General features: G+C 45.6%; 1 protein-coding gene across 1 annotated transcript; it reads right to left on the reverse strand.

The window, feature by feature from the left end:
• Positions 1–1,466: 1,466 nt before the first annotated feature.
• Prpf19 (pre-mRNA processing factor 19) lies at positions 1,467–18,299 on the reverse strand. Its single transcript, XM_020176180.2, has 16 exons — positions 18,046–18,299; positions 15,531–15,680; positions 15,271–15,347; positions 14,332–14,473; positions 14,175–14,248; positions 13,994–14,056; positions 13,067–13,108; positions 12,862–12,936; positions 12,450–12,525; positions 12,207–12,316; positions 10,541–10,696; positions 10,371–10,440; positions 10,070–10,155; positions 9,620–9,790; positions 9,370–9,475; positions 1,467–7,575 (listed from the first exon to the last, which is right to left on the reverse strand). Exons 1-16 carry the CDS (start codon positions 18,062–18,064, stop codon positions 7,478–7,480), a joined length of 1,515 nt encoding a protein of 504 aa, XP_020031769.1. The 5' UTR covers positions 18,065–18,299; the 3' UTR covers positions 1,467–7,477.
• Positions 18,300–26,024: the final 7,725 nt, after the last annotated feature.

The raw sequence follows: 26,024 nt of genomic DNA on the forward strand, positions 1-26,024 counted from the left end.
CAGGTTCCCATTGATCAGCAACTGGCTTTTGTGTTTGAGATAATTATGTCACTGAATTTTTTTCCCTGTCTTTGAATACAGCAAAGATCTTCCCCTGCCCTGCATAATCACAAAACTTGTGTTTGCTTTTTTAATGTTCCACCTGTGAGACGCAATTTTTTCTTTTCTGGTGGTACTGGGGTCTGAACTCGGAGCCTTGCACTCGCTAGGCAGGCATTTTACCACTTGGGCCCTCTCTCCTACTTTTAAATATATGTAGGTACATGATTTTTTATGGCAACTTTGTAACTGATGCTTAAATTATACAGAGGTTTTCTCAACACATATCAAAGGATTCTGTGTTCAGAAACAAATGTGAAAAACACATGAACCATTAAAGTAAGTTCACTGCAGCATGAGGTTCCCCATGCTTTCACTGGAGGAAGCAGTCTAAGCTTTCACTTTCCTAGATACCAAAATTTCACCTGAATTTTGCTCAGCTAAAACTTCTTCCCTGCTGGCGGGAGCAGGCAGCACTTGGATAATGTGACAAGCTGCATCAGACCTGATGGGGATGACAGCAACTCACTTCCACCCTGTGGCAGGAAGCAGAGCAAGCAGCTCATGCCCATCAGGTTTTGTCTCTTCCTGTCTTTTAGGCCACAGCTACGTGAGACCCAAAGGGATCCCTTACTCTCCACCTCCCACATACCCTGCGCACTAAGATCAAATTAATTTCACTGCAGGTGCTTTGCTCTAAATAAAGGGGGGTGAACACTGCAGAGCTTCAGTTTAGGAGTTAACTCCTTCAAGCGTGACTGCTACCTCAGCATTCCTGCGGCAGTGTTTCGTGTGAAAATGCCACTTGTGCTCCAACAGTGAAGACCAGACCCTAGGTCAGTCTTTGGAAGTAAACAACTGAGATGCCAGATTATAAATATTTTTAAATGTGCTTAAGTCACTGTTGAACTCACATGAGGGGGAAAAAAGGCATGTAGATAGGACAAAAATAAAAGCAAAAACTCTGGGAAGTAAAACTAGCTTCTATTCTGGGAACTTCTACAGAATCCTGGAGACCTTGACATTCGGCTTGGATGAGCACAGGGACTCCAAATCAAGCCCAGAGACTGCCAAAGGTGAAAAAGTCAGGGTGCGGCTCTTAAGAAAGCTGGGCCTCAAAGGGCTGTCCTCAGAGCAAGGTGAAGGGGAATTACAGCTATTGCATGAAAGGGACAGCACCATAAGGAATCTTACCTATCTTCATCTTCATGGACTAAAAAGGACCCCTTTCCCCTTTCCTCTGTGTGCAGTCCAAATTGTTAGTCTGAGGAGAAAGGGGAAACCCTCAAAAGTTCAATAAAACCTCAAGGGCTGAATTCAAATCCTGTTGGAAAGAATGTCATGGTCAGTCAGTCTCAAAACATTCTTACTGATACAGTTACAAGTCACAACCAGAAATCAGGGAGAAGACAAGGCACAAACTGGGACACTTTACAACACTTTATTGACAAAAGGATTGTTATGCAAAGCATACGTATTTTTTAAGTGCTACAAATCAGAAAAAGACAACACAAAGAAACAGGCCAGGGGTACAATAGGCATGTCACAGAATATAGACTCGAATGTTCTACACGTGGATGAAAAGATGCTCAACCTTGAGCCAGGGATATAGCTCAGTGGCATAGCACTTGTCTAGCTAGCATTGTGGGGAATGGGAGTACAGAGGAGGGGAGAAATGTTCAACCTCAACAATAATCATGGATGTGAAAATTAAACTGCAAGGTACTATGATACACCACTAAATTGGCAAAACTTAAAAGATCAGAAAATACCAAGCGTTAGTGAGGTCTGGAGACAGCAGCACTTGGTCACTATTAATCAGAATGTCAACAGGCACACCAATGTTGAAGCTAGATGTCATGACCTAATATTACAGTAAGTCCGCTCTTAGGTTGGTATCCTAGAGTAAACCTTACACCAGAATGTTCACAGACTTTGTTTATAATAGCCAAAAAATGATAAAACTAGAAACAATTCATCTGTCCATTATCAACAACAGAACATGTAAATGCATTGTAGTATATTGCTACAATGGATTTTTACAATGAACGAGGTAAGGGCTAACCTTACCTTACCTTATCCAAGGTTTTTCCCTTGCAGTCTGGCCTCCAGAAAGAGCTGACCTTTTACAAGGGCTCCATAGAATCCCGCCATTGCCAAGCACCCCCTGCAGGTATTACTGATCAAGTGTAAGGCTTGGTCCCCAACCCCCTAATTATGTCAGAGGAAGGTCTGGGCTTCTCCATGAACTTATTGCAGTGGATCCTGCTGTGGGTTGGCCACAACAAATAACTGCAACAGTAACATTTGGACCCCAGATCCCTGACCATATCAAGGGGGAAGAGCTTGTAAGTACCACAGGACACTGGTCCCAGCGAACACTGTCCTGGAATGCATGGACCAAGCAGAATCGCACCTCTAGGTGTTCCCATCTCCACAAAACACTTACCCAGCAGCCTGGTGTGAGATGTGTGGCCATTTGCCTTTGCTTACACAATGAATGAACTACACTACGTGTTAATACAGATAACTCAAACAGTATTGAGGCAAATAAAAAGATACTGAGGGGTGAAGAGGATGGAAGTGTTAATCAAACACACCAAATGCTGTTTGAAAAAGGGGGGAGGAAAATGGAAGGGTAAGGGAATACAATAGAAGAAGTGAACTTGTGCACACATCTATGGAATTATCACAACGAAACCCCCTCAAACTATCAATGTATGCTAGTTAAAAATTAAAGAACAGTACTGAGTAAAAGAAAGCAGACAGAATGATTTCATTTACACAAAGTTTAAAAATCAGCAAAAAACTATAGGAGGAAAATTATACCAAAAATCAAAGCAATTAGCAACACCAACTTCAGAATACTGGTTTTCTCTGTGTAGGAGAGGGAGGGTTATATTCAGGGAATATCACACCTAGAGCCTCACTGCGTTCTTTGGCTGGTGGATACAAGGGTGTTTCTATTCTTTGTATCCTATTCTTTTCTATTCGATTCCATTCTCAATGGTATTATTGGTATGTTTTAGATATTATATATGAATATTTCACAATTAAAAAGTTTTAACATGTTAAAAGATCTACAAATTTTGAAAACCTCAGAGCAGGAGGGATCTTAGACTTCACAAACCTGCCATCTCATCCCTCCTTGCTGCACCCCAGGTCACTGGCTCCTTTCTTACACCAGCCACCCCTAACTCCATTCCTCTGCTCTACCTCGGGAACCTCTACTTTTTCAAGATTGTCTTGTACCACTTCCCTCCAGATTTACTAGGTTTCAAACCAGCTGTACCCTCATGTCCTCTGTCTTGGCCCTTCTTAGAATTCCAGTGTCCTGGCTGTGTTCTGCACATTCCAGTCTCCCTGCCTAAATTTTGTTCCAGCTCTTTTGTGTCCCCACAGCTATAGGTTTATGGATAGAGAAGGCAGTCAGGCCAAACCTTTACATCACAGGTGTCAAGAACTGAGGTCACCAAGAAGCCAAGAAGTCAGTGTCACTGACTCCAGCATAGAGGAGCAGGGGAAAAGTAGCCAACATTTACTGAGTGCCTCCATGTGCTCTCTACACCTGAGTTCACCGACAGCCCTATCAAGTAGGCTTTATAAGCTCATTTTTCAGTACAGAAACTCAGAACAAAGACATGGCACAGAAAGCTGCAGAGCTGGGATCAAACCTGGGCTTCTGACTCAAGAGCCTGCGCTCACCATAACCCTATATCATAGAGCTATGGAGGGGGTAGCTACCATTTCTGTCTCAGCTGATGAGCTGGTAAAGCACCTTGGTCTCCTAAGGCCAGAAAGTTAAAAATCCCAGCTCCACGACTTAACAGGATGGCTTTAAGCCAAGGTGCTTGAGTGTTTGCTCATCTATGGAATGAGACTGACACCACCTACTTAGCAAGGTCATCTGTGGCACTGAGGAGCTCTCTCATGGTGCCAGGTTATTGGGGAGACTCCTGCAACTGTAATACCCCCAGGTGACCACCTGGGTTAGTGCTCCAAGTATAAGCAGAACAAAGTAGATGCTCTCTCAGCTGAACAGCAGCACTGGGACATGAGATTTGATCATCAAAAGGCACAAGTGCACATAGGACACAGGACAATTGATTCCACCACCAAATGACTTCCCTTTGGACACCTTGGCCTACTGACCACACCTGGCCCTAAATACAGGAACACTATGGTCACTGACGGCGTGGGTCCAGAAAGGACAGGCTCTTTTAAGATCCTTCCCAAGGATAACCTACCAAACACAATTGTGTTCAAACTCTGGAGATGTTTGGCAGAGGTGAAAGCTCTCAGTATATTCTCGCTGAACTAGCTGAGTCTACAGCCACCCGGCTTTTCTGCACCAAGGAAGGAGAAAACATGGCCGGGGTTTTGGACTGAGCACAGGGCTGAATCTCTCCATCTGTCATTTAGTAACAACGGGACATGAGGTAAGATGAATGTCAGCAGTGAATACATGGTCCTGCCCTTGAGATGACAATTTAGCTAAAACAGACAAATACATCAACACCTTCAAGGTAACATGGTGAGTTATGCTGAAGGTGTGAACCACGGCCTCATAGGGAGGTCACTCACCTGGCAGGGTAGGGATGGGCACTAAAGGCTTTCTGGAGGATTGGGAAGGCAAGACTCCAGGGAACATATAGCAGTAGCCACAATTTAAAAATATATAGCATTTATTATGTGCAGTCCCTGCTGTGAGCATTTCTCATATTCACTAAATCCTTATGCTGTCTCTTGTAAGTACAAGATCCCCATCTTATGAAGAAATGGAAAGAGAAAGTAATCTGCACAAGGTCCCACAGCTACTAAATGCCAGAGCCAGAATCCAAAGCCAGAGTGTAGTTCAAGTTCACAATCCCAATCCCACCCTGTGCACAAAGAGGGCATGAAGTCCCACGAGGTGTGCCTGGAACAAGAAGCTACTCAGAGTGCTGGACAGCCCACGGCAAGGATGCTTAGAATTAAATGTGGGGCTGGAGATGTAGCTCAGTGGCAGAGCACTTACCTAGCATGTACAAAGACCTGAGTTCAAATCCCAGCACCACATACACCAAAAAAAATTAAACTTGAGAATGTATGTAGTATCTGACACACAGATACTATGTGATGAGAGGTTGATGGCTTGGAACAGAGGTGATGTATTTCAGGGACTTCTAAACCAAACATCAGGCTGCCAGAGGCCAAGACAGTGACATTACACTCCCACTCTCCTGGGGCAATGACTCAGAACTAGCTGGGATCAGGGGTGGGATTCCAGTCCCTCGGGGTTGTGCTATGGCCCCTCCTTTCTATACACAGATCCACAATTCACTTCAGTTTTAGGTTGACCATAGTACCCATCAACCTAAGGATTCCCCCAAGAACCTCTGTCCTTCAGTATCACTTAGGCAGAGAATACATGGTAATATCAAACACCAGAAACCACTCCATGGCTTCAGTGCTGTGCCAGCCCTGGGGGCCAACTTAGCCCCAGGCCTTGCTTTTAACCCTCACCCAATTCCTATGACTGTGCTCCAGCAAATAGCTGTTACCTGCTCACTTTTAACTCAGTTGTTGTCCTAATTCCATTTTAAATTTGTCCTGCCTTGGCAAACTGTGTAACCTCTCTCTTATTAAAATCGACATTTAAAGCCAGGTGTGGTGACACATGCTTTAATCCTAGCTACCGGGGAGGCACAGATCAGGAGGACTAAGGCTCAAGGCCAGTCTGGGCAAAAAGTGACCAATACCCCATCTCAATCAATAGGCCAGACATGGCAGTGTGCACTTACAGTCTCAGCTTCAGGGAGGCCTAGGTAGAAGGATCAAGGTCTGGGCCAGCAGGGCCAAAAACTCAAGACCCTAATCAAAAAATAACTAAAGCAAAAAAGGACTGGGGGTGTAGCTTAAGTGGTAGAGCACTCGCCTAGCAAGAGAGAACTCAGCTAACCTTGAGTTCAAACACTAATACTGAAGGAAAAAAAAAGTAACTTAAAAATAATCATTCATTTTTCAAACTAGAATACCTACAACTGGCTGATATGTTAAACTAGTACAATCATACACTGAGCAACAGCTTCAATCACACAAAGCAGATGGGCAAATGATGGACTCAGAACTCAGATGTCCAATGAAGTGCCCTTTACAACAGTCAACACTAGCTGCACAAGGGGTGAGGTCCACGAACCATTAATAGGCACACACAGGTTAAGGCTTACCTACTCAAAAACATGAGGCAGCAGCTGGTCTTTACTGCAAGGCTTCCCAGGGCCTTCCCTAGCTACTAGGCACCCTGGTACCCAGGGAAGATATACCCCATTTATTTGCTCCCCTTCCTAGCACAATTTCTCAACAGTAACCACCTGTCTTCCCACCCACTCTGATCAGGCTCCCAACCCCAACATTCCAATGGACAGTAATTCTCAAGGGCACTGATGATCTTCCTGGGCCACATCCATGGTGACTCACCCTCAGCCACCATACTCCAACCACCCTGGTCTCCCTGTTCCACCACACACTTCACTTTTCCTAGCCTCAGACCCTTTCCTCCCTCTGCTTACAACTCTCCTTCCCATTGAGCTCCTTGTCCTTCCCTCACAAGCTTTTCGTGACCTCCTAATGTAAAGTAGGTACAGAACTCTACATTAATCCTCTCCACCTGACCTTTTATTATTTACTGTTCACTGGCATCTCCCCTGGAACCAGCTCTACCTCAACATATCAGCTGCCACAGCCAATAAAATCTCCTTTTTTATTTAAGCCAGTCAGGAACAGGTTTTCTATCACCTTGCAGCCAAAGAATCCTACTGACCTACTCACAGCTCCTCACCAGCAGGCCCATGCTAATCTTTCCTGCACTTTTCCTTCCCTTCTGGCCTTGTGGGATAAGTCAAGCACAAGTGCCTAGAGGCCCTGGAATCTGTCAAATGGCTTAGGGAGGGGAGTGAGAGAGGAGAGAGAGAACAGAACAATGAGCTTCCTGGCAGCCAGTATCCCACTGTATTCCCTCCCCTTGACCTTCCCTGCTCAGGTATAGACAGACACAGGAGGTGGCTAGATTTATTGTTTTCTTTTTTTAATGAAACTAGATCACTGCTTACAAAAACCTGCATAAGCCCTCATGCCCACCCCCTTCACAGTTCCCTTGGCTCAGCCTCCCTGTCTCACAGGAACTGAAACAAAGTGGGTATGGAACAGCCACCACCTCTGAACCTTTACAAGGTGACAGTTCTTCCCCGAATGTCCATTCCTATGGGGCCTGAAGGCTGCATGGATGAGGTGTTCCATGTCACCGTGGTTCTCAGGCCATCACCCAGACCAGAGTGAAATGAAGTGAATGTCCCAACCCATAGATCCCCCTCCCTCCCAGAAGACACCCCCCACCCCCTACCCCTAACTCTAACCCACTGCTGAGATGAGGCCCAGCTTCTGTGAGAAGGCACCGGACCTACAGGCTGTAGAACTTGAGGCTCCTGTCCATGCCAGTTGAAGCAATGAATTTGGCATGATGTCCAAAGGCCACCCCTGTGGTCAGGCCACTGTGCTCTGAGGAGAGATAAGAAACAGCTGTAAGATACCTTTTCCTCCTCTAGGGCTGAACACTGACCCTGAACACCATGGTTCTAATATACCCCAGTCGGTATTTATCACACTGCATGGTGCTACTTGTTTATGTTTTCCCATCAACTACACTCACAAGGGGCAGTGTTCTACTCCGAGCTGCTCACCACTTATCTCCAGCACCTCAGCACCTGCCACAAGACAGGTACTCCATTTCTCACTGGTGGGATGAATAAATAAAAGCATGTCAGTCCCTCTTCTCACCTGAGCTTTCTGAGCAACTGCAATTCAGTTCAGGTGGAAAATGGTGTTTTATTGGTATGTTTAGTTGTAACTTTTTTTTTTAAATCTGGTGGGAGTGGGATTTTAACTCAAGGCTTCTTGCTTGCAAAGCAGGCACGCTACTGCCTGAGCCACTCCGCCAGTCCATTTTGCTCAGATTATTTTGGAGATGGGGATCCATCTTGAACTATTTGCCCAGGCTGGCCTCCCAATCTTAAGTCTCCCAAGTAGCTAGGATTACAAGCTTTGAGCCACCATCACCCAGATTAGTTCTACCTTCTTGCTAGTAACTGGAGTGACCCATTAGCTAGTTCTAGCTCCAGGGATTTCAATTCCATGGGATGTGAACCACAGGTGGGGCAGGATCAAGGGCAGATAGGCTGACTGACCCTCCTCAGGACTCAAGATAACTCATGAACACCAGGGCAAATTGCTTCTAGATTTAGAATCACACCTAGAGCCCACAAGCTCCCCACAAAAGCCTACCCTGTGCCGCCACTGCTCTACCTAACTCAGATCCAAACCAAAACTCTGGGCCCAGTGTGGAGTTGAAACCAGTTGGCTACATAGTTAGGCCTTTACAAAGAGACACAGAGCAGGGCTCAGGAGAATACAGGGTGTGGAAGAAATACTTACAATCTTACTCGAAACTTGCTAATAAGGATGAGAATTTCATCAAAAGGACAAAATTCATCATCTAAGGGAGCACCAGGCACCCTACCATGCATGGCCACACACATCCACATCAGCAGCTGGCACACACTGCAAAGCAGTGCCAATACTTTTTCAGAGGGCAAGTCACACACCCAGAGTCACAAGACTAGTTCAAGACTAGAAATCCTCTTTGGTACTGTCTCAACCTCTCATACTTTTCTTCTTTAGCACTTCTAATTGCAATGAAATAAATGCTAGTGTTGGGACTGGAAGTGTAGCTCAGAGGTAGAAAATTTGTCTAGCATGCACAAGGCTCTGGGTTCTATCCCTAGCACTACAAAAAATGTTTTAAAAATGCTAAATCCCCCCAATATCTGACCTTCCTAACTAACCTGACAAAAATCTCCAACTGGTTCTGTATTATTCACTGCTCAAATCAAGTAAGACCCAATACTGAATGATGTCCATCCCTACTCGTACTGGACACTGCTCTAACCTGTGGGGATATTCTCATGCAAACCTCCAACAACCCCACGAGGTATGTAGTCATCATTCCCACTTTCCTGAGGCTCCAGAGAGATCATGTAACTTGCCCCTTACCATACAGCTTGGAGTGGGGGAGGAGTACCAGCACTTATAGGAAGCACTCTCACTCTCAAGGCCCTTTCTTTGGCCACAGTGCTCTAGCGCCCCAGGTAGTGAGCAAAAGCTTCCTGAGGAGCTGGGATGTGGCTCAGTGGTAGAGTGCCTGGCATCATGCATGAGGTCCTGGATTTTTTGCAAAAAAAAAAAAAAAAAAGGCAGCCTGGGAAAATGGCCTCAGGAGCCCAGGGATGGTGATACCTGTAAAGTGAAGAATCTCCGTCCACTGTTTGCAGATGTAGATCTGAACATCTGTGCCTCCAAGTGCCAGGTAAGTACCACTCTGATCAAAGATCAGTGATTTCACCTGCCAGAACCAGAAAGAGAGGTTTCCCAAAGAGAACAGAAACTATGGAGCAACTGGGGACAAACAGAAGCAGCTGAGATTAATTCAGTAAACAATCAAGAAACAGGAAAGAGAAGTGAGCAAGAGCAATGGGGAGGGGCACACCTCAAAATTGTTGTCCAGCTGCAATGTCTTAAAGTTTTTAAGCTTGCGCAGGTCCCACAGCTTGACAGAGGAGTCGTCAGCTGCTGTAGCCAAGTAGTACCCATTCTCAGAGAAGGCAATGCTGGTAATGGGACCTGAGTGGCCAGGGAAGTTGGCCACATTGGTGCGCTCCTACAGTTGGAAGACGGGTAGTAAAACAGGTCACCTACTGCTCAGGAGAGGAGAGGAAAAAAAGGGGGCTCACCAAACTTTTACTTCTGAGAGCTGGTCCTTGGGGAAGAACAACTAGCAGGAACAGCCCAACCCAGAGTCCCTAGCCCATTATCCAACACACCACACACACAGAGTCAATACCTCCCCACCCTCAGGACACCCCACTGGCCAGATGCCATCATCACATAATCAGCTCACCCAACCCTAGGCCTCAGATGGAGTTCTGCCATGCCCTACCTTTAAGTCCCAGATTTTGATCTGAGAGTCCATGGTTCCTGTTCCAAAAATGAGTCCATCAGGGTGGAACTGTGCACAGGTGAGAGCTGTGGAGAGGGTGAAATGGATGTGTGGTTAGACTCCACCAGGACAGACTAAGAGCAGCCAAGCCAAGCTCCTGTTCTTCACATTCCTCACTGTGCCCAGCACAAAGCCTGGCACTAGGCAGGTGCTAGTGATAAATGTAGTCTTTAGAAGAATAAGTAAATGACTTAAAAAAAAAAAACAAATAAAAGAGCCCAGCGACTCTGATGCAACTTACAGCAGCCAGAGGTCTCATCAGTCACCTTGGTGAGCACACGCCCTGTCTGGATGTCAGAGAAGGCCCAGTACTAAGAAAGAGAAGCAAAGGAGCCAGTGTGAAAGGGAGTCCCCAGAGCCTATGGCCTTCAGGAGAGACCATGATTCAGCAGACCCAGCCTGGGATCACACCTGGTCATCAGAGGAGCTCAGGAGATAGTCCCCAGTAGCATGGAGGCTGAGGCCTGTCACAGCGCTCTCATGGGCCCGAACAACCTGTACACAAGAGGTGTTCGGGACTGACCAAATTCTGATAGTGGCATCTGGAGAGGCAGAAAACACCAGTTCCTAGAAGAAAATACAAGAAGCAGGTATCAGAGACTGGGAAGAGACGGGCTGAACAAGTCTTTCACCTGGGGGCATGGGTGGCCACAACTACCAACAATTACTTCTCCTTTCAGCCCTTCCCTGCCTGGGTCACCCATCCAAACAATGATGCCTAACAAAGCCAACCTGTAATTATGGTCAGATGACATCAGGCCTTGGGGAGGCCTCGCCACCTGGTGGTAAAGAGAGTAAGAGCAACAGATACCTATTTCTCACCCTACTTCCTACACTCCTGATAAATGTGGCTAGTATAATTGAGGTACTGACTTTTTAATTTAATTTGCCACATGAAATAGCTACTGTACTGGATGATATGGGTCTGAACAGCACTGTGTCTGGAAAGGGCTGTAGGCTATGCTCCAATGTGCCCCACTCTTCTGGATTTCAGGGGTAAATCCCTTTTCCAAAGGACCTGGGGCAGAGGAGAAACCTCACATAGTATTCTAACAAATTATTTTGGTTAGTTAGGACCGTAACAGTCATAAGATAAACACAACTGCCATCTTTTATTAACACAATTTCATAAAATACAACTATTAACACCAAGTAAACAGGAAAACAGTGCTTTCGATTTGAATTAAGTTTAATTAAAAATGCCATGTTCACCGGGTGCCGATGGCTCATACCTATAATCCTAGTTACTTAAGAAACAGAGATAAAGAGTATAATGGTTAGAGGACAGGCTGAGCAAATAGTTCTTGAGACCCCCATCTCAAAAATACCCAACACAAAAAAGGGCTGGCAGAGTGGCTCAAGTGATAGAATGCCTGCCTAACAAACATGAGGCCCTAAGTTCAAGCCCCAGTATTGTCAAAAAACAACCAACCAAACAAAAAAGCCATTATTCTTCCCCAAGGTCAAGGGAGAGGCTAACTGCCAAGCACTATTGCTATCTTGTCCTGCAATCCCAGACCAAACCACCCTAGGCTTAAAACTGACCAAACCACCCTCGGCTTAAAACTCAAATCCCATGAGCCCTTTAATCTGGTCTGATAAGCTACCTTTATCCTGTAAACCAGAGGTTTTCACTTATTTGAACCCACAACACTTTCAACAGTCAACATCAACTTTTGATTCTCTACCCCAGAGGATCATGGAAACATGAATGTATCTTCCTTGAACACCTGTCAGTCAAGATTGTGTTGAGCTCTGTTTTCTGTAGTTTACTTTATAAAAGCTGTAAGATTTTTTTTTCTTTTTCTAATTAAAATGTCTTAGTCTTAGTGAGTATGTTTTATCAATATGCATTTCATTCCTCTACCTGGCTTCAAGACTGCTGCCCTAGGAGGCCTTCAAGAAGGGGAATGCCCCTGTTCCAAACACGCACAAAAAGGCCTACTCCTGAGAGCCAGAGCTTTCTCAACCCCACCACACCAAGGCAGCAGGGGATCAGGCACTAGTTACAGGCCCCTAAACCTCTGAAACAGGTCTCGGGACAAAAGGACTAAGGGTAGCCGTAAGAACTCCTTACCTGAGATGGGTGAAACACCACACTAGTGACCTTCTTGGTGTGGCCTTTGAGAGTAGCCAGGATTTGTTCAGAACTCTTATCGAAGACAACGACATTTTTATCTGCCCCACCTGGAGAAGACCCAAAGAAGACCAAAAATGAGTCAGGCCTACACAGAACCCTTTGTTGAAGAAGGTCCTTCTGACCCCAGTTTTATGAAATGGACCAGAGGCACCAGTGAGGATCTTGTTGGCCTAGACTCACCAGTGAGGATCTTGTTGGTGTCGGAGGGGCAGAGGTCCAGTGCAAGAATTCCAGGAATGCTGGCGCTGTGCAGCCCCTTTGCAGAGAAAGCCACACCAAAACCAATTATGGCTAAATCAAGGCAGGCCAGGAAGCCACATCAATCCCCAGTCATCCTCCCCAGCCAGAGAAACAAGACTGCCTTCTACTCCTTATCCTCTCAGCTTGCCTTTCTGCCTGGATGTGACAACTTGCTGACTGCATTACTAGGAAACCCAAAGCTAGGCAGAAGCCCTGACAACTTAGCAGCCAAGGCAATACATAGGACCAGAGCCCCAGGCAGCTTTCCACTAACTGCTCCCCATGCTAAGCCTCACTCCAGAAACCACTGTGGGGGGTCCTGTCTCTAAGTAAGAGGGACCCAGCCACTCACCACATGGGATGCCACCTGCCGGTATTTGCTAAGCTCTTCCGGCTTCACCAACTCCTCAGGCACAGTCTTCCCTCTCTGGGAAAACAAAAAGGCCCCCAAAGAAAAGCAGCAGTAAATGCAGGATTCAACTACCCCCATTTTCCCCAAGGAGCAAAGTGCCTCACACCAGGCCAACTCTGTCATCCACCTCTAGAAGAAGACTCACCTTCTTACGTTCCGTGGTAAGCACAGTGGCCTTGTCTTGCAGCTAGGGAAGAGAGGGAGAAGGTTTGATGTGAGATAAATGATCTTGCCAGGACAATACACACTGGATGTGGTCACATCCATGCTTTTACAAGCATCACCAAGAACATGCTATCTGCCAAGTTTATGCTAAAAGCTGACATGCTTATCTCTTTTACTTTCACCCCAACCCCATGAGGTGGGTGTTCATGACATTACACAGATGAGGAAACTCAGACCCAAAGAAGAGAAGTCACTTGCCAAGGTCACAGAAGTAATAAATGGCAAATGAAGACATGAACCAGGTCTGTGCTGTGCAGATGACAGCTTAGATGCTTGCTGACAACTTGAGCTGCTCGGTAAGATACTAACTATCAAACCCCACAAATTAAGATTCTGTGTGTGTACAACAGGGCCCTGGATTGGAACAGAACCCCGCTCTGCCTCTTTTCTGAGGTGTGTCTTTGAGTCTCAGTCTCAAATTCTTTATCTGTAAAATAAAGATGATTCCTATCCTATGTCTGGTAGGGAAAAACATGAAACATAATAAAGCAGTTTAATATCTGCAAAGAATTCCAATAACAGCAAGATCTAAACATTGCATTTATCAATAATTAAATCTTTCCTACAAGTCTACAAAGGACGTACCGTTATTCTCAGTTTAGAAGCAAGGGAAATGAGACGCAGAAGTATTGGCTAAGTGAGCCAAGGTCATAAAGCTTACAAGTGGCAGCACCAAAATACAAGTTCAGGCAATCTGGTCCCAGAGTTCATGCTCTACAGCACTCCCCGCTCCTCCCCTCCTCCCCACTCCTCCCCCATGTGTGGGATTCTTATTTGCACTGGATCCAAGGCAGATAGTAAAAAGTGAGGGCCCATCAGCATCCCCTCAAGTGAGAGCACAACTTACCTTCTGGATAATCTCGGGAGTCATTCCCACCAGCTCACCCAAATCCATGGGCTCGCCTGCACCCTACAGAAAAGAAAGATAAGGGTGAGAGAGACACAGACCACCAAAGACACCTGCATAAGGAAGGCTACATGGGCCACTGCCCACAAATGGGCTGCTGGCAAGGAAGGGGGACACCTACCACAACACTTGGTTGTGAGCTTGGCACTGCCTGGGGCACGATGAGACCAGCCTGTGGTTTCAGAGTAGCCAGAGCTGAGAGAAAAGATAATGTTAAAAATGGGACATTAGAGAACAGGGCCCACCCAGAGTAAGGGACAACAGGGAACAGGCTGCACCTTCTCGGGCAGCAGTGACCTCCTTGGTGAGACGGGCAATGACACGGCAGGCAGCATCATGCTGGTACAGCGCATGGGACAGCTCCTGGCGTGTTGTCTGCAGCTGCTGGCGCAGGGTGAAGCTGTGCAGCATGACTGCATCCTGGAAGAAGGAAAGGCCACTGTGAGGGGTGGGAGGGAGCAGAAGCATATGCAGTCAGCTCTTAAGAAGAGGGCACTGCCTTCTATCTTATGCTGAAATCAACCTGAGCTGCTCAGAGACTCAAGCAGACACCCCATACCAAATACCAGGCACAAAGAAAGGAGTGGGAGCCAGCTCTTTCCATCTCCTTCTCTAATATACCAGCAAACCATGGATGTAATGCCATCACCTCTCTAAAAGGCAAGAGTAACAATGCTGCTACCATTTATTACCTGCCCTTACTCTGTGAGGGAACATGTCAGACATTTCCTCAAGATTCATTCATTCATTCATATTTTAGATCACCTATGTACCAGGTGTTGCTCTCAGTGATGGAAAGAAGCCCTGGATGTGACAAGGCTTTTACTTTTACTCTATTTTTCATAAAACCTGGAGAAATAGCACTAATCTATGTTCTGTGGCCAGGAAAATAAGGACTAAAAAACTAAGCAACATGCCCAAAGTCACAAAGCTAATAAGCAACAGAGCAAAGTTTGGAACCTACATCTGCACGATTTCAACAACCAGGCCCCTCCTGTGCGACCATCCTGTCCCTTGAAAAAGAAAACAAGCCTGGATAGCTCAGCGGGAAAGCAATGGCCTGCCATGAGTGAGGGCCTGGGTTTGATTTCCAGCAGAAGGAAGGGAGGGAGGAAAAGAAGAGAGGGAAGAAACAATGCTCCATCCTTCCATCCCCTAGGTCCAGTGATACATTCTCCTGAAATGTAGAAGACACTGAGTCTGTTCCAGGAACTCACCCACTCATCCTGTAAGGCTTTCAGAATGGCCGGGATGCTAGTGGCTGAGGGAGGCTTTGGACGGATTGGGTGAGCAACTGCCAAGAGAGGAAAAGCAAGTATGAGGAACCATAACCCAGGGAACTCTTCCCTTTCCCCACCTCCATTCCCTTTAATCGTTAAGAGATGTCATCGTCATCATTCCTCCACCAGACTGACTACACCTCCTACTCTCTCAGGCTGAGCTAAGATGGCCCTGGGCTGAGGGCTTCAGCAGGCACCTTTGATGTCAATGAGTTGCTCCTCTGAGAGAGGCTGGTTGTTGATAGGGTCTGTTCCATTCTCTGCAATATACTTCTCAATGAGCCTCCGCTCGTACACATGATTAGAGACAGGGGATACACAGGGATGCTCTGGCACTTCATTGGAGACTGCAGAAGAAAAAAGCAGGCAGTGAGTGTGGAGAGAAAAGAAACCTTGGGCCTAGGAGATTCTTCACCCCATTGGCCTCAACAAGACCATGCACCCTCACACTCAACTATTAGGAAGTAAGACATATGACATCAAGCCAGTTCAGTATTGGTCCCAAAATGCTATATAACTGGTTTCTCCATTAGTCTCCTGACAGTAAAAGTCAACAAATAATTACTGCACAACTATGCATGAGGCACCTACAGAGCAGTCAATAATCCCTGCCCCCTTTTATCCTGGTGGCACTGGTGCTTGAACTCAGGACTGTGTGCTGCTAGGCAGGCACTCTATCACTTGAGCCACATTTCCACCCATTTTTACTCTGGTTATTTTGAAGACAGGGTGTCACTTTTTGCCCAGGGAAGCCTGGATCGTGATCCTATTTTATGCTTCCCAGTGTAGCTGGGATGACAGGCATGCTACCACACCTAGTTTTTTTCCACTGAGACAGTCTCACAAACTTTTTGACAGAGCTGGCCTCAAACCTCAGTCATCCTGATCCTAGCCTCCCAAGTAGCTAGGATTACAGGCATGAGCCACCACTGCCTGGCTTGCCCATCTCATTTTTGAACAAAAATGGCTAGGCACATGATGCCACTCAAATCTCTGCCATTCATCTCAGTCAGAAGTCTTAGACAGAGCATCAGACAGAGAAATTAGAAAGCGATGCAACAAACACTACAATAACAAACAACACTTACTGAGTGTTTACTATGTGCCAAGTCTAAGCACTTTGCAGAGATTAGATCCTGAACCCTTGAAGATAGAATTACAGCCTTTTCTCTGACCTCCAGTACAATGCACATGTCCGGCAGACATCCAACCAGATGAGAGAATGAGTGCATGAGTTCTGGGGCTCAGAAAACAACAGCCAAAGTGTATGATCTGCTGGGTACATTGAACTAACAAAGACTGGAAGAACTTTCTCCAGCCCTCCTGCCATTGGGGCTTTCTCTGAACTTCCCTCAACCATCAAAGATTGGCTCTTCCCAACAGGGGAGTGAAGGCCTCTTCCAAGCTCATTCTAACAATTTTTATTACCTGTAAGACTTTTTAATCGCCTAACAAGCCAACTTTCATTCACCACATAATTCTCTTCACACTCCCCTAAACTTGTGTGCCTCCTTAACTTATGTGTCACCATCCTGTCACCTCACCAAGCTCCTATTTTTTTCTGCAGGAGCAATATCAGCTTCCCTTCTTGAAGTCTCCTGTCTTTTAGAACTCCTGTGCATATGTAACTAAGGAGGTAATGAAACCTGGCTTTTCTCTAGTTAATCTGTCAGTTTGTCTCATAGGACTCAACTCCTTAGAGGTGATGTTTTCCCTTCCCTACAAGAGGAAGGATGGTGCTGAGACATATAAAAGTGAGCTTCCTCAAGACAAAAATGAAACAATGCATGTGAAAATACTTTGCAAGCTGTAATTTCTTCATTGTGCTATTCCTTTTTCTGTTTATCATTTCCTTTCCTTCGTTCACCTCTTTAGATTAATGGAAAAGAGAACAGAGAAAGGATCGGAAGCTAGTAAGATGAAACAGTAAGAAGGGAAATTCCTGCATGCCATAACAGAATACCAAAGGAAAGACAACATGTAGCATGGAGAAAGCACAGACTCAGGGTCAAAGAACCTAGCTCCGTCACCCAGCTCTGCCACTACCACACTCTTCCTGAGCTTTATGTCCTCCTCTGTAAAATCAGGGTCTGTATTTCTCCTTTAGAGAATTCTCGTGAGGATATAATGAGATCACAGACTTGGAAGTGCGTTGTAAAGCAGTAAGGGCATTATAAATGTGCGCTGTTTGTATTAGTCATACTGCGCGAGGCTGGGCGCCAGACACCTGGCTTTCAGCCCTGTCTCTGCCTCTAATTCATTGTGTGATCTTTGCAAATTGCAGAAATCCTGATCCTCAGCGAGACCTCACACAATACCTAGTGTAATGCTTTCAATTTCGCAGGTGGGGAAACTGAGGCCCAGACCCTGGAGCTAGATCACAATCGGAGGCGGATCCTCGGATTTCCTACACCAAAACCTATTTCCCCTGCACCAGGTCCCTCTGTTCGGCCCTTTTCCCATTCTGTAACACGAGGCGACTGGCCTCAAATGACCCCCGCGACCATCATTCTCCGGAGCCGTGTAAACTGCGCAGCACTGCGCAAATGCACCCCGCAATGAGCAGCACAGCGCTCTCAGGCTGACAGGCTGCCGCTTGGCCTCCCGGACGCCCATTCCCACCTCCGTTCCGACCCTGGCCCGCAACGGCCGCACACTATCCTGCTTGGCTCTGGGGCCTCCGATGGGCGACCGGCCGCAGCCAATACTCACTAGAACAGATCAGGGACATGGCGCCGTCGCAGCACTCCCAGTCGCCTCACAGCGGGCTCCCGGACTAGCTGCTGAGCTTCCGCGGACCACTTCCGGTCCCCCGCTGCTTCCGGGACGCTCCGCAGCTAGCAGGGAACGACCCCGCCAAGCAATGCTCGCGTAGCGCTTCACGTGGGAAGGTGGCCGGTGGCGCGCCTCAGTCTTCAGCACCTAACGGAAACTGCCCTTTCCCAGAATGCCACCGGGCAGGAAAAGCCCAGCCGAGGAAAACTCGGCTATTTCCGGATTTAATCGGCTCCTTCCGGACAGTGTTTGCGAGCAGGAGGCGGGAAAGAGAGCAGAAACTACATTTCCCATGATGCAGTCGGAATTGAAAGCTAAAACAAATCCTCAACGCTTATTTTGAGAACATTACTGCGTTGGACTAGGGCTCATTAGTCTTCCCCAAAACGTTTTTCGTGCCTGTAAGAATTTCCTTACGAGCCCGTAAAAATGCAGTTTCCTTGGATTTGTCTTAGAGTCTGTAGATAACCCCACGTGATTCTGTGGTAAGCATTTCTTCTCCACCTTTTGAGAGGCACTGCTAGGTGACCCCCTGCAGAAAGCGCAAATGAGAAGAGAAGCTAACACGGGCCACGAAAGTGTCCTGGTTCTGCCTCTACTATCAATTTGCTCTGCGAACTTGAGCAAGTCATTGGCTTCATTGCCTGCTATGTTTTAAAGATGATTTGTCTACCAGACTCACGCAGGAATTTAATCCCCAAAGTTTATGTGAATGGACTTAATAAAAAATTTAATTTGACTATGGTGTTTAGAGGTAGTGTCTGAGGAGCGTGATTAGATTAGGCCAATAGGGTTGAGTCTCCATGATGGAATCCTGGTGGCTTTATAAGAGAGAGCCACCAGGGAGGGGAGAGGAGGGGAGGGGACGGGAGGGGAGGGGAGGACAAGAACGGAAGCATACATTGCTAGCTGCCACATGATATGATATATCCAATGCAGGGCCTCTCATCAGAGCCTGCATTATTCTGCTTGGACCTTGGACCTTCAGAATTCTGAGTCAAAATAAGCATCTTTTCTCTATAAAGTAGCCTGCCCCAGGTATTTTATTATAGTGATGAGAAGCTGCCTAATACACTGCTCCTTTTTCTTCTGTAACAGTGGTTATTCCTTTAGGAGTTATCCTTTGCAGTTACTTTTGTTTATACATATATATATATATATATATATATATATAGATGTTTGTTTATTTATTTATTTGCATGTGCAGTTACTTTTGATTCCCTTCCCTTTTCCCTTAGCATTCTAAATGCTAAGGAAAGGCCAAACCTAAGTGATGCTATCCATTATATAATCTTTCTTTCCTCTTTTGTGTGTGTGTGTGTGTGTGTGTGTGTGTGTGTGTGTATGTGTAGTATGGGGCCTCACACTTGCTAAGCAGGCAATCTACCACTTGCACCACTCCACCAGACCCCTCCCTAATCTTTCTTTGAATGTGCAGAACCCAAAATATCTGGTGACCTGCAGACAGCATCAGAATAAGCCACATTCCTCCTTATTTTTTAATCCTGCACATCAACTAACACCAAGAATGTGAATTGCTATGAGTAATTTTTGTCTAAAGAAAAATGCAGAACTAGTCCCAGGAGGTCAATGTCCATTATGAAGTTCTGGACAAAGGTGAGAGGAAAAAAGGAGACATGTGCCCTAGGTGATGAAGACCTCTGTCTCAGCATACAGACTTCCTCCTCAATTACCCCTCTCATCTCCTTTCCTTCCCTATAAAAGCCATTTTGTGTACCTGAGCTCCCCAAGATGGGGCTTTGAGGCAATTGTACCTCCACACAATCTTCTCAAAATGCTGGCCCTTGAATAAACCTGACTTCCCACCCACTCTCATCTTTTGAGTATTGGCTTTTCAGTCGGACCTGGGTCTGGTAACACTTCTAGATCCTTTCCTGCTCAGACAGTGTATGATTCTTCATGAATATCTACAAGATAAGATGCTTTGGGAATCACATAAAGAGCACCCGTTGTGGCATAGAAGGTATCTGAACAAAACAGCAGATGGGTAAGCGCAGGCAATAAAATCTCCACTGAAGATGTGTAAATGACCAGAATTTTGACAGATAGGCAATATTCAGATCAAGAAGAGGGAGAATAAAGGGAATCCCAGGAGGAAGAACAGCATAAGCAAAGGGTTGGAAGTAACAATAAAAGTTCCAGGTATAAAGGGCAGTGTGGCTCAGGTGCCAAGAGCATGGACTGAGACTGAAGTCATATTTTGTGCCCAAATCTCGGCTCCAAATAGGTCGTCTACTTTGTCAGATTCTCTATACCTTAGTTTCCTCACTTGCAAAACAGATGGAGAAATACATGAGTAAATCAACAAAAATTACAAGAGGCCATCGTTTTAGACTAGGCTCCTGACTAGGTCTAAACAGACCAGACTAAAAATCAATATGGAGCGACTCATGCAAGGTTCCATGCTACTGAACCAAACTAAAGTTGGTATCTGACCCTTCAACAAATCAGAAGACAGATAATAGACAAGTTTCCTTACAAAGATCAATTTAAACCCCTAAAATAATGAATTTCTGTCTGCTTTAATTCTTACAAAAAATAAACTGAAGTAAAACTGTTTGATGTTAGCCAAACAGTTATTTTTTCTATTTTTCTGCATCCCTATCCCACTATTACAAGGAAAACAGATGGTCAACTCACTTTTTGTTCTGCTTCTGCTTTCTTCAGTCCTTTTCTATCTATAAAACTAACTTCCTCTGCTCAGCCTTTCAGAACACTTCGTATTTTGTGGAATGAAGTGTTGTTCAATTCTAAAATCACAAAAAAATGTGTCGGGTACAGTAGCAAGTATCTGTCATTACAGCTAATCAGGAGGCTGAGGTAGGAGTACAGGAGTTTGAGTCCAGCCTGAGTAACACAGTGAGACCCAAAGGAAGAAAAGAAAGGAAAGAAAAGAGAGAGAGAGAGAGAGAAGAAAAAGACCTTCAGCTAAATTGTACTTTTGTCATTTGACAGAACTTATTCACAAGGTTATTGTGAAGAGTTGCTGATAACTGGAGATTAAAAAAAAAAAAAGATGAATGAGACCAGCTTCCTGCTCTCTTGGAGCTTACATTATATAGTGGTGGTGGGGGGTGGCACACAGACAATCGATACACAAGAAGAAAATTCCAGAGAGCAGTAAATACTATAAATAAGAGAAGTCAGTGTAGGGTAGGTAGCAGGTTCTGGGGATTGGAGGAGCAGCTACTCTAGGCAGAGTATTCAAGGGATGCAACTCTAAGGAGGAAACATTTTTGCTGAGATCTAAATGAGGGTCAAGAGTCAGTCCTGAGACTACAAATGAGAGAAAGAGAGTTTCTGGCAGAGGAAAATTGCCCTGAAGTCATGTACCATCAGGCTCACGCCAACCTTCTCCACAGTCTCACCTAACTTTTCCAGCTATGTTGACCTTTCAATGCTTCAAACACACTCCCTCTGGCTGGTTCTAAAACCTTTGCTTGGAACACTTCCCTCCATCTTTCTCCTCCTCTTCCAAACCCTCCAATGTAAACTTCAGTCTCACCTTAAATGTTAAACGTTCCTTCCTCCGGAGTCCCTTCTTCCCTCCCTCCCTCCCTCCCTTCCCTCCCTCTTTTCTTTCTTTCTTTCTTTCTTTCTTTGTCCTTCCTCTCTCTCTCTTTCTTTCTTTCGAGAGTGAGGTTTGAACTGAGGGTTTTGCACTTGCAAAACACTTGAACCACACCTCCAGTCCACTTTGTTCTGGTTATTTAGCAGATGGGGTCTCACAAACTGTTAGTTGGGACTGGCTTCAAACAAAGATCCTGCAGATCTCAGCCTCCCAAGAAGCTAGGATTACAGGTGTGAGCCACTGACAACTAGCTGGAGACCCTTTCTTTACCTCTGACTGAGGTTTAGTCTCCACACACCCTGTAAGTCTCTTCCAACCCACTTTGAAAACCTATTGTCATTTGATTATTTATTCATCAAGAGCTGTTTGATATCTGGGTTCTCTGTTATGTATAAATTCTGTGATGGCAGGAGCTGTTGTTCTGGTTTACTCTTCCTCTCAGAGTCCAAGATTTTCACAGCGTCTGGCACATAGAAAGAACTTCCTCTTTATTGTTGGTTGAATGACAGGCTGCCAGACAGGCCAGGTATCTCAAGTGTTTGGATGTGAGGTAGGAAGTAAAATGAACCCGTTTAGATGGGGCCTTGAACCTAAGGTGGTTACACTAGATTGGGTTGGCAATAGAAGAGCATTTATTGCATTTGAACTAAGGAGTAATAACTATACATCCAGAGTTTTCTCTGGAAGATACTTACTGGATGGGTTTGCTGGAAATAAGACCCCCGACGACCATTGGGGTCACAACCCGGCACAGAAATGGAGACTTGTCTCGGCAAGACATGATTTACTTCTGAGAAGGGTGTGCAAGCACGCCGCCACAGCAAGCATTAGCTGTAGAGGTAGGTCCACAATTTTATTCCTGACGCAGTGGGGCCCCGCCTCCCTCACTCGGATTGGTTGATTGGGTGCACACACTGCTCACGATTGGCTAATGCTACACTTGGAATTTGGGGGTGGGATAGGTAGTAATTTCCACCAAAACAGAGCTCAGTGAACAAGAACCCAGAACTGCAAGTGGCTAAGATGGGGACACACTTGGATAGAAAAGACTGTTTTCAGCCCCGTTCCCCCCTCTTTTTATTTTGTTCTTTTTTTCAAACTCACTTAATATTATTTGACTCTATTTTAGCTGTACTCAACAATAATTGGTATGATATGTAAGTTTATTTAGTTAGGGCAGTTTCTATGAGTCTAAGAATTAGTCCCCATATATAGGATATAACACAACACCTAATTAAAGCCATTGCCCCAAATACAACAATGAGGGAATGTTAAGATTGAAGTTATCAGTCCCGTTTTTTTAAACCATTGTTTTAGCCAGTTAATAAGGGTGTCATTTATCCCTGAGTTCTTAGCCAGTTGGTGGACAGGGCTGTCAGACCTTGGAGAGCCTTGGTTATGGTCCCATCTGGAGCTGTATTGTTGGGGATGAATGTGCAACATTTGACCCCAATCAGGACACATCACCCCCTCCCCCCTTTTGTGCCAGAATCATGTGTAGAACAATCTGGTTCCCTCATGCCATCTTACTGATGGAGCCTAGGTGTTCTGCAATGCCCCTCATTGCACCCTAGTATAATTGACAAGTCTCTGTTGGTTATAATAGATATAGTTAATCTAATTTGCATTCTTATTAATAGTGGGCCACCAGAACAGTGCTGATTCAAATCCTGCTGCTATTTGCTTTTTGCTTTGAATTTATCAGGGACTCCCCATGGGACCCCAATGGCATCTATGTAGACATGGTTAGGGGAGGTTTGGGTTTTCAGAATGCTAGGGTGAAAGGGATAGCCAATTGTCCTAAAGTGCAAGTCCCACTCCATTTGACTGGAAGAGTCTCAAGTAAAGGTCCACCACAATACCACCAGACATCCACCCTGGCAACAGTTAGTGCAAATTTATTGCTCATCTCTTCAAAAGATCAGCCTTTCCCCCGCACCTAGAGAGGCAAAGTTAGAGCTTCGAGATGGGGGGGCTAATCGACAGAGGCTACTTTAGCCTCTCTTGGTCATTAATCACAGGAAACAGCAGTGACAAGGTCCTGTAAGACCCATTGCCCCAGGCTGTCCTTCTTGGAAGAGTGCAACCATGCATACCACACCAGCAGGGTCGGTGGTCCATCCCAGAGGGAAAGAGACAACTTGGGGTTCTGGTCTTCCTGTCACACATGTGTAGCAACTGATTTTGTTTAAAGTGCAGACAGAATATTTCATCCATTTCAACCATGTATTCATTTCCCCATAACCACTCTTAATAGCTATAGTCTGTCTTAGATCTTTGACTTCCACTACAGGTTGGAGCAGGACAGAATAAAAGGAAAGGAGACCTGGTGTGTTGGAAACTTGGTTCTCAATGCCACAGTATTGACCCATGAGACCTAAGGGTGGTAATTGGGTCATTGGGGCTCTGCCCTCAAGGATTAATGGCTTAACAGGTTAAAGGGTTATGAAGGGAATGGCTGTTTTAAAAGTTTGCTCTCTTTCTGGCACACTTGCTCTGCCCTCTGCCAAGCTATGAGGCAGTGCTCAACAGATGCTGGCACCATGTTCTTAGATTTTCCACAGTCCAGAAACATGAATTACATAAACATCTAGTCTTTATAAATAACCCAGGTTGGAGTATTCAGTTATAGTGATAGAAATAGACTAAGACACCCAGTAATTAATTATTGGTCCTGTGTGCCAGGCAGATACTGTACTGGGCAGCAGCAGAGGTGTCCCTATATTAGGGAGCTTATGGCTGTGACATAGCAGGGAATATCCCAAATGCAGGGAAAAGGGAGTCCCTTGAAGTCTTTTCAGTTCAATGGCCAGCCTATCCAGGTGTAGAAAGGATTTAGAGTACAGTCCAGGAAAAAACTTTGTACTGTCTGAAGGTTCAATAATTAAGTCTATGAAATTAACAGACAGTCAGTAAACAGGAGAGAAACCTTTTAAGTTACATATATACACACTGGAGTTCCACAAAATATGAGACTTGAAGGGTCAGATGAGTGAAGATTTTATAGCATTCTGAGCTATACAGAAGAGAATGGGGGCTTGGAGGCTCTGCAGCACACAGTGACAAGTGGTAAGAGGGTGAGGGGAGGAAATGGATGGTGGATACATAAGCTGTTTTTTTATGCAGATAAGAAGTCTCTCAGGTAATAACAGGTGCCCCCAAGCAGCCCTCAGAAGACTAATAGTCTGTGACAATGCCTGTCTTTTTCTTGACTTAATCTTTCCTGGTTGATGGGATTTCCCAGGCTCAGCACTCATGATCACTGGGTTCCTTTAATTGTGGGAGGGAGTCTATCTTTAGGGAGCTTCAGAGAAAGCCCCTCCCTGCACTTGGGGGAGTGGTGGGGTGGGGAGAAAAGGGGGCAAGAAGACAGGAGGGCCTGGAGAGAGTCAGGGAGACCTTGATCTAGAGCCTGCTTCTGAGGCCTCCCAGTGTCTTTTGCCAGAATTCCATACTTTGGGGATCATTTTTCTGAGTCCTAACAAGGATAACTAATTTTTGGAGTAAACAAGGAATCTTAGGAAGACAGACATATATGCATAGATGTTGGTAGTCCTCTGAGAAAGGAACTCTATGCCTTACCCCCTTACCCCTACTCCTAGAGCAAGGCTGCTGCTGAAAGTATGGGGATACAGAGCCAAAACCCTAGAGGCAGCTCCATTTCCCTGGGAAATCCAGTGATCACTGATGTGGACCAGTGATAGACATGATAGTGACTCCCTGGAATTGCCAACTGGAATAACCAACATTGTGGGTTAGTTAGATGAACTGAACCCCTTCCTTTGGCACTATGGTAGTTTTCCAAAAGGTACATGCAACCTAAAAATCCCGGGCAGAAGAACGTTGAAATGTCAGAGTTGGTTTCTACCACCCAGATGCATGCTGAAGTTGGAATGAGAAACTGCGTCACAAGTAAATGTAAAGTTTCAGCTGTTAAAGGATGGCGGTTAGGTCCAGGATTCTACCAGAGCAGGTTCTGGAAGAAAGACTTCCAGCTGAGAGGCAGGCAGTGATCAGGGTTCAGATGAAGATGGATGAGTCTGAGAAACATCCGAGGGACAGAATCAAATGGGTGAGGTGACAGATCAGAGCCACTGGGAGTGTAGTCTGGGAAGAAGGCAGAATTGGAAGGCTGATTCTCAAGGGTATAGAGGGAGTGTGAGTCTGAGAAGTGGGCTTTAACATTAAAGGAAGCTATCCTGTGGCAGTCAGTAATGGTGATAAACATTTGGACAGTTGGAAAATGCTTGCTCTCATTAACTTCATTGAAACTTCACAACTGCTACGAAAAGATATTTTTAGTATCTTACAGTTCTTCAAAGTC

This window comes from Castor canadensis, chromosome 1 (genome assembly GCF_047511655.1).
Source record: "Castor canadensis chromosome 1, mCasCan1.hap1v2, whole genome shotgun sequence".
Classification (NCBI taxonomy): Eukaryota; Metazoa; Chordata; class Mammalia; order Rodentia; family Castoridae; genus Castor; species Castor canadensis.